Source organism: Drosophila kikkawai, chromosome 3R (genome assembly GCF_030179895.1).
Source record: "Drosophila kikkawai strain 14028-0561.14 chromosome 3R, DkikHiC1v2, whole genome shotgun sequence".
Lineage (NCBI taxonomy): Eukaryota > Metazoa > Arthropoda > Insecta > Diptera > Drosophilidae > Drosophila > Drosophila kikkawai.
This window is the reverse complement of record NC_091731.1, coordinates 10,747,515-10,756,287: the sequence shown is the minus strand read 5'-3', so window position 1 is coordinate 10,756,287 and position 8,773 is coordinate 10,747,515. Positions and strand designations below refer to the sequence as shown.

The window sequence follows — 8,773 nt, the reverse complement described above, 5'->3', positions numbered from 1 at the left end:
GTTACAATTTTACAATCACAGTCTGCATCTACCGATCGATGTTAAAAAACATTTTTTTTTTAACGTTTCTATGGCAGCTATATGATATAGTCGTCTGATCCGGCCTGTTCCGATTCATATAGCAGGGATAATTTGAAACAAATACGTTCAACCCGTTTAAAAAAAAACCCTGGAAAATCTTTAATTAGACCCGTCGAACGCGTGGATTAGTTGGTCAAACTTAGCCATTCAAGACTTTCAAGGCGATTAACAACAAAATTTTGCAAATTTTGTAATAGCAAATCTATCAGTTACGATTGTTCGCAGCGTTCCCTTGTTAAGGTCAATAAATTTTCATTTGAGGAAAACATTTTCATAAAACTTGTGTGGACCGCTGTGTGAGGAGAAATTCTGTAATATCCTCCAAGATTGAAATTTTATGGGACTGCATTTCATGGTTTTGTGTTTGTTCAGAACACCGTATTCCCCGAATTAAGCATAGATTTGTCTTTAAAAAATTATAAGAGAAGGTAATGCTATCATATACCAAAGTTAATATAAAAGTTTTATGGAAGTTCCAGCAAAATAATGGTCCGATAAGTTAAGGATTGGATATGAGAGCAAATTATATACTTCTTTGAGTAATAAAGTCAATCCATGGGAACCAATCTAAAGAAAAATCCTTGAGGTGATCTCAAAACAGTGGTAGGGAAAAACTAAATACATATGCAATTTGGAATATTGCCGAAAAACAACGTTCTATTTGAAACATGTTGGTAGTTAATATCTGTAAGCTAAGGACAAAGATGAAAATCCCGCAAAACAGTGTCAGATATTCCGGAAATGAACTGTCATATACTCAATTTAATCGAATCCTAGTCTAAAACTACGAAAAAAGTGACTCAATTTAAATATTAAGCTTTGTACACCTATTACTTTGCGCAGACATATTTAGCGCATTTTACGAAATATTATAATTTTTTTGTTTGTTTGTAAAGCGGTATTTAATTTTGTTTATTATTGATTATTTTTCGTACATAAAATTTGATTTGCTGAGGATAATGAAGAATTAGAATTAAAGAATACGGTCACTTTTAATATAAGTTGCCTAATAAAAATCGATACTATCGATAGTGACGATAGTGGTTAACAGAACCTTGCGAATAAAATGGTTAACAGAACTTTGCGAATGCAATGGTTAACAGAATTTGGCGAATGATATGGTTGTTCCCAAGTTAGGGGCTTTCCCCCTATTTTTAAGGTTTTTCTTTTAACTCGTATAAATTCTATTAATACAAATCATGATTTACTAAAAAATCGCAATTTCGGGCACCGGTACATGATGAAACCGATGCTACTTAATTATGTCGCTTTTAACCTTACCCTTTTCCAATAGCTCCGTTAAAAGATCATTTTCTGTATTCAACAAAAAATAAATTAAGAAATAAAATAGCAACTAAAACCGCAGATACTCTTCTACACACTAACTTTATCCAACAATTGCAACAACCAACTGAACAAATGTACAAACTTTTTGTGAACGAAGTTTACAAAACCGATTTTTTAGAAAGTGTTCTCGATGCACAAGTATAAAAAAACATTAAAATAAATTAACAACTATACATAGCTTCCATATATTTTTGAAATTAACAGATTTTTTAAATTTAGTGGCAAAACTGGATTTTTTAGGGGGAAACTTCAACTTTTTGAGATTTTTTAGGGGGAGAGCCTTACGTGCATCTGGCAACACTAATCTCGCCGCCGATTCCATTATTATTCTATGTTTATAATTTTAAATTAATTTAAAAGTATTTTGTCATGGACTTCGATAGTCCGGAGGAAATTCAGGAGTTTCCCGGCCTCTATGCCTCGGAGGCGGCCGATGCCAGGTCGAAGAAGAGCAAGGAGGAGAGCGATTGTAAGCGAAGTCCATTGTCGTGGGCGTTGGGAAAATCAATAAACTTCCCTGCTTCGCAGTTAGCGAGGATCACGACCACAGCAAGAAGGACCTGTTGATTGGCCGGCGCAAGGACAAGAAGGAGAAGGGCAAGGACCGGGGCTACGCCGCCCTGGAGGGCGAGAGTTCGCCCGAGGAGGAGCTGGACACCAAGTATGCCACGAGCGTGAGTTCTGCATATAAAGGCAAGATTAACTCCTATACTCTATCGCAGAAGCCCGTCCAAATCCAAGAAGTCCAAGACCTTCAAGTTCACCAGCTCTAAGAGCAAGGAGAAGCGCGAAAAGTCACGTGATAAGGAAAAGTCCGAGCGGGAGACTAAGCACGTCGAGGAGGAGCCACCGGGCAAGGAGCACAAGGCCAAGGAGAAGGACAGGGACAAGGAGAAGGAGAAGGAAAAGGATAGGGAGCGGGAGGAGCAGAAGAAAAAGGACAAGAAGGAAAAGGGCGACAAGAAGGACAAGGCCGAGAAGAAGGACAAAAAGGACAAGAAGAGCAAGCAGCTGTCACAGCAGCTGGACGAAGCAGAGGCAGAGGAGGTGCTGGCCCTGGGCTATCCCGTCTTCGGCGTCTCCGTCAGCCTGGCCACTGAGCGCTCCCGTTGTCACGACGGCGTGGATCTGCCGCTGGTGGTGCGCGACTGCATCGACTACCTGCAGGATCACCTGAAGTGCGAGCAGATATACAAGATTGAGCCCATCAAGACGCGTCTGATGCACTACAAACGGTTGTACAACAACCGGGAGCACGATGCCGCCGTTGATGAGCTCAATTTGCCCACCGCCTGCAGTCTGCTGAAGCTCTTCCTGCGCGAGTTGCCGGAGCCGGTGCTGACCACTGACCTGGTTGCCCGCTTCGAGGAGGTGGCCTCGCACCCGAAGGTCACCGAGCAGCAGGCAGAGCTGCAGCAGCTGCTCGAGCAATTGCCCAAGTGCAACCGCACTCTGTTGGCGTGGGTGCTGCTCCACTTCGACGCGGTGATCCAGCAGGAGCGGTACAACAAGCTCAACGCCCAGTCGCTGGCCATGCTGCTCAGTCCGACGCTCCAGATGTCTCACAGACTAATGGTGGCCCTACTCTGCCACTGCAACAGTCTGTTCGCGGACGTCAAGCTGATAAAGTGAGTTGAAGTTGAGGTTTATTTACTACGTTTTCTGCTTCTTTTTTCGGTTTTCGCATTTGTTTATGTATTTTATCATCACCGCTTGCCTTAGATAAGATTCCGGCCGTAACAGCCGCAGATTTTAACAGATTAGTTTGCTTGCGAACGACCATGAGCTCGGTATCCCGTAAACAGAAGCGGCTGTCGTGCTTCGCCAGCCTCCTAATTAGGCAGAGGCAAATATTAAACACTGCGTAGGCGCTTTACTAACAAACTCTTCATCTTCTAGGTATGTGCCGCCCCTAACGTCGGCCAGCCCCAAGCTTCCCGATCGCCCGGAGGAGATCCAGGTGGAGCTGCGAAAGCAAGACAGCCTCTTGGCTCAGATCCACAGCGAGATGAACGCCGGTTTCATCACCAAAAAGCGAGAGGAGCAGCTCTGGGAGGTGCAGCGTATCATCACCCAGCTGAAGCGCAAGCTGCGTACCTTTGAGAAGAAGCAGGAAAAGTCTGCGGAGGACGTGGAAAACAGCAGCATGCCGCGACCCGCCCCGGAGGGCGAGGACAGAACCGATTCCAAGCCACCACCAGCAGCGCCCCCCGTAGTTGCCCCTGCTACCAACAGTATTCCCTCCGAGGAGCCCTCGAATCCCAGTCCCACAGACTTCACCATTGATCCCTCCACGGGCTTCATCGTGCTGCCCAGGTCGAATCCTCACCGCGACACTTTGCTGCGACTGCAGATCGAATACGACGAGCTGATGGACTGGGAGAACGAGCTCAAGGCCCGCATTCTGGCCGAACGGAATGAGTGCTACAGGCTGAAGCAGCTGTGCGAGCAGCAGCAGGCACTCAACAGCCAAGCAGCGGCAACTGGCACGGAGCCAGTGCCTCCGGCAGAGGGAGACTATGAGCGGATAATCGAGCACTACACGCGGGAAAACGCGCTGCTGGAGCACAAGAAGCAGATGCTCGGCATGGAGCTGAAGGAGGAGCGACGGGCGTGCATAGCCCTGCAGGTGGAACTGCGTCTTAAGCAGTTTTAATTTGGTAAAACATAAGCTAGAATGGGTCGATTCTTAGAGAAGTCAGAGCTCAAATGATTTTGAAAAGGACAACAACGACTGTTTCGGCCGTTAATTTGATCTCCATCAGCTTTTGGGGGACTTAAAACTTGCTGACAATTCCTTTTGAGCCCTAAAGGGTCAAACGTAAGGATGTGAGATATTAAATATCGAAATCATGAACAAACTATTTAAATGTAAAAAATAAATATTAGATGGAGAGTAAAGATATTCAATATCACTCGCAAAAAGCAGGTATTTAAATGCTTGGAAGATCTTTGAAACAGTAGGCTGTTTACCACAAAGCGGGCTGTCTTAGGAAGATAAAGGGGATTATACTTTCTACGTAAAATAAAAGTTAATTTCCCACGCTGTCCTGCCACTCTGCTTAAAATATTTATCGAATGTACATTAATTGGCAAACATACTTTACAGATTAAAAAAAAAAATGGATTTTAAGCACAGTTTTAAAATTACCTTAGAAAGTATAATTTTCCCTAGACTTACCAAGACTTTTGTTGGGTGATTTGACTGCAGCTGCCGATGCCGGTTGCTTTTAGAATCGACCCATTCTCCAACATGGGTTGAACCACTTTAAATCTCAGTGTCTACATATGATCAAATGCTTTGTTTTAAATAAATGTGCTTAAATGTTAAAAAAGGCCCTGGCCTGAAAAGCGAGAATAAGATGTTTTACTGTTTATTTTTTAGTGAAAAATATTATCGTGGCTAACTTCACATTCTTACAGGAAGAGAGCGCAAAAATCGTATATTTCTTAGACTTGTCTTTACATTTATCGTTTTATACTAATTATTTAATTTTATATAGTATATAATACAAAATAGACAAGAATGGAAGACAATTTCGGAAAGCCGAAGTGTGCATACTCTTCAGTCTGCAATTTGATCACAAGATTAAAATCGATCATAAGAAAGCCAAAAATTCACTAATTTCGATTGGAAAGCCTTCTTTCTTTCTTCTTTTTCTAGGTTAACAAATTTATTAGGCTTTAAAATTTTAAAAATTTTAATCATTTTTGTCATGATAATATGTTTTGATAACATAGATTAATTAAAGATATTTTTCGATATTTTACGATACTTTCTATACATTGAACTTATCCGCTCAAAATACCTACCTAGTTTAGTCTGCGACCAGGTGACAGACACACCCTCTCAGCTCATCTCAGCTGCTTCATATTTTTGTAATTTCCTCGACTATCTGAAACCAATTTTCTAAATCGGGCTGATGACTTAATTCCGATTCGAGCAATACAGGGCAGAGATTAGAAGATCAGGGTGCCGGTGGCGTATGTAGACGTCGGATTGATTGTTCGCTGGGGTAAAGCGGAAATGAAATCATCGCTTATTACGTCGCCTCATAAGAAATTGTGATGGTCAAGGAAGCCACATTGTTGAGTGGTGCGTGTTATGATTACTTTATTTAATATTTAAAATTAATAATTATAGAATACATTATAATTATGCATTACGACGTTCGGGGCTGTTCCGTATTCCGCTGAAGTACAACTTAAAAATATCACACACAAATACCACGCGAGAAAGAAGAGTCCTCCGGCATCTCAAACCACGTGCACTCGTTCTCCTTCATGATTAAGTTCTTTCCGGACTGCAATAGATGGATCGAAGGCTCTACGGACAATCCTTTTCGCTGATCTTTTGAAAGCCTGCCAGACGGAATAAATGAATGGTAATGAAGATTAAGTAAAGTGTTACCATTTGAAGGATTAATTTAAAGGAATACCTACATATTAATACTGGGGATTATAATAAATGCTTTCACACTCACTTGTATTCTGCAGGCAATTCTCCGTCTTCATAACGCACAGATTCCGGAAGGTCCTGGTTGTGCCCTTGTCATCCGCGGCACAAATCGCTTTGAACTCCGTTGTGTCGCACTCCATGGCACACTTGGCGTTCGGATCGGGCAGGCTGAGGCACTGGACCAGCGTCACGGCGTACAAAGCCACTGCATAAATATAGACGTTTGGTTCGTATTAGTAGGCAGGAGGCGTGCGAAGAGAATCACCGCCCAGTTGACCGGACCCGCATACAAAGTGCTCTGATCAACCAGCCCGGCACATGATATCACCCACATCCCCACCATAGGCAGTGTACGCCCATCGATTCCCCACGACGCCAGAGCGTCTGGCACTGCCAGCGCTCTCGTTCCAATGGCCCAGGGAGGTTGGAGTGCTGGGACCCGGGCCAGCAATTGGAATCGGTGGTTAGCGCTGCATGCCTAATTAGCCAAATCGGCGAATCTGCGTTGCGGCCAGTCCCCGATCTAATGACTCAGTCAATGCTTGAAATTTTCCATTCACAACTTTGCGACTGCATCTGAATGAAGTTAATTCTGCTCGTAAAAGGTGTTTCTTATACCGCCCCTCCTGCCTATTAGTTACATTCAAGTTGTCGCTGTTTTTTAGTGGGTCACATTCTTTCCGTTCTGACGCAGAGTTCCTAATCATTATTGTTTCTTATTTACAAGATTAATAGCAAATACATGAGTCAGCAATGTGAGACATATTTATAGGGAAAATATGTGGTCTATGGTCTGATTTTAAAAAATTGTCATTAAAGCAAAAACCACATTTTAAATAATTGCAGCATTTAAAAGAAAAAGCACTTGAACAAATTAAAATATATTGATAACAATTCTAGGAAACATTTCTCGGACTTTAAAATTGATTGATTTAAAACGAAGGAAATTCACTTGAACTATATCAAATATTTCTTCAAAAAAGAAACTAAAACCCACCCTTCACAACCCTTATAAAACTATTGTTTTATATATATCTTCGAGTATTTTCAAGTGTTTTACGTACATGCCAGCAATACTGCAAACAGCTTCATTTCGCTACTTATTACTTCCGATGGCGGTGGGACGATACTTCTCACTTCAACTATTTCCGAGCACACTCGGCTTTGCACAACCGTATTCGCTCTGCGTGAACCTTGCGGGTCAGACGAATTAATTATGCCGTAGTTGGGTGCCGCTTGGTTGCGAGTTGATTAAAAACGTTTTACGATTTCACGATTTGTATATAGACTCAATGGAATATATATTCGCTAGATTTGGGGCTTGTCACTGAACTCCGCACACGTGTGCCCGCCAGTGTTTTGGTTCTTGATACGTTTATAGATTTATTCGCGCACGATTTTGGATCCGATCCGACTCTCTCTCTATCGGCGAGGCCGCACAGCACGCGTCCAAATGCGAACTGAGACTGAAGGCGCCGACCGAAGATATCCTCCTCCAGCGGACGAGTGGGCGAAGCGAAGCGATGCGATTGACTAACTGACTCGGTGACTCGGTGACTGATTGATGGCTTGGCGGCTGGACGTTGGTTATTGGTGGTTGGGATTGGGATTGGGATGCTGTCCCCGTCCGCTGTTAGATATGGACACGATATGGATGACGATGCTGGTGCAGTTTGATTTTCAGTTTCGAGTTTGGTTTGGGCTTGGGTTTGGGCAGGAGTTGGGGCCCTGGATATGGCTCTGGCTCTGGCTCTGGCAATCAATCAATCAGGCAGGGCAGTACGGTGCGGTTCTGTGCTCTGCTGTGCTTGCGTTGTGCTGTGCTGTCCGACCCACCGGCTATCTGTATCTGTATCCGTATCTGTATCTGTAGCTGCCGTCTGCCGTCGTAGAGCACGAATGATGTCCGACCACACAGTGCCTGTTAGTTTTATAGAATTTTTTCATGCTAAAAAGATTTACGCTCGTGTCGTCGTCTTCAATTTTCTTTTTGTTTCTCCGCACATTTCGCCTGTAGTTGTTTCTGATTGTTTTTTCTTTTTATTGTATTGGATTTTTTCTTTGTGGCATCAGCATCGACAGCAGCGGCGACAGCGACGTCGGAGTATTGTATTTGCGGCTGCTGGAACACCGAAATCGGATGGATCGTTTGATCAATAACTCTACAGGCTGGTCACGTTGTCGAGGTCCAACTTGCCAACCGCTGCCGCTGGGATTTTTGTGTTTGAATTATTCATGTATTCCATGCAGTCACTGAAAAGGTCTCTCCTTCTCGCTTAGCGTACCGCTCGATACTGAGATGCTCGGGATGCTGCGGCATCTTCGAAAATCTTCGAAAATTTCGTCAGCATAACCGAGCCGCCTCGGCACCCGGTTATCAACGCGATAGAGAGGGAGAGAGAGGGAAGTCGAAATACTAAATAAATAAAAATCAGAGCAAAAAATGTGAAAATTGTTTCAGTTTGCGACGGCCACGAGTTCACTCCACTCGCCAATGTCTATGAGTTTTCTTTGATGATGCTGCTTCCTCGCCTACATATAGTATACGGACGGTATGCTCGTTATTTATGGATACGCGACGCATTTGATTTTTGATTTAGCATTTTCATTAACATTTTTGGGATTTTTAGACTTATCGGCTGCGTCGCAGGCGATTATCTCACCACAATTCATTCAATAATCGCTCTAGCAGCGGGCATTATTGTTCGACGACTCCTTATCATCGGCGAGAAGGTGGTTTCCATGGGGCTTTACCTACTGTATGTAAACAAAGGCAGGGTAAACAAATGAAGTCACTCTTACCTAGGCGAGAGGAGCTGGCCACAGTTCACAGAAACCCCAAACAAGTTCAGCATCCTTTTGCTTTTATGCTATGTGCGCCTAAGG

The 8,773-nt window shown here is 43.4% G+C and overlaps 2 protein-coding genes across 2 annotated transcripts; one reads left to right on the top strand and one right to left on the bottom strand.

The window, feature by feature from the left end:
- Positions 1-1,712: 1,712 nt before the first annotated feature.
- Rlip (Ral interacting protein) lies at positions 1,713-4,789 on the top strand. Its single transcript, XM_017181282.3, has 4 exons — positions 1,713-1,897; positions 1,957-2,089; positions 2,151-3,056; positions 3,328-4,789. The coding sequence occupies exons 1-4, from the start codon at positions 1,798-1,800 to the stop codon at positions 4,082-4,084; spliced, it is 1,896 nt and encodes a 631-aa protein (XP_017036771.1). The 5' UTR covers positions 1,713-1,797; the 3' UTR covers positions 4,085-4,789.
- A 733-nt stretch (positions 4,790-5,522) lies between these two features.
- Positions 5,523-8,170, bottom strand: peg (pegasus). Its single transcript, XM_017181183.2, has 3 exons — positions 6,952-8,170; positions 5,913-6,092; positions 5,523-5,790 (listed from the first exon to the last, which is right to left on the bottom strand). Exons 1-3 carry the CDS (start codon positions 6,977-6,979, stop codon positions 5,756-5,758), a joined length of 243 nt encoding a protein of 80 aa, XP_017036672.1. The 5' UTR covers positions 6,980-8,170; the 3' UTR covers positions 5,523-5,755.
- Positions 8,171-8,773: the final 603 nt, after the last annotated feature.

Bases quoted from the DNA above. Each gene is read 5' to 3' on its own strand.
- Rlip (XM_017181282.3), top strand. From the start codon at position 1,798: ATGGACTTCGATAGTCCGGAGGAAATTCAGGAGTTTCCCGGCCTCTAT. The intron at 1,898-1,956 runs GTAAGCGAAGTC...CCTGCTTCGCAG, and splicing joins GAGCAAGGAGGAGAGCGATT to TTAGCGAGGATCACGACCAC. The intron at 3,057-3,327 runs GTGAGTTGAAGT...TTCATCTTCTAG, and splicing joins GCGGACGTCAAGCTGATAAA to GTATGTGCCGCCCCTAACGT.
- peg (XM_017181183.2), bottom strand. From the start codon at position 6,979: ATGAAGCTGTTTGCAGTATTGCTGGCAT. The intron at 6,093-6,951 runs GTACGTAAAACA...ATATTTATGCAG, and splicing joins GTTTGCAGTATTGCTGGCAT to TGGCTTTGTACGCCGTGACG. The intron at 5,791-5,912 runs GTGAGTGTGAAA...TCCGTCTGGCAG, and splicing joins GAATTGCCTGCAGAATACAA to GCTTTCAAAAGATCAGCGAA.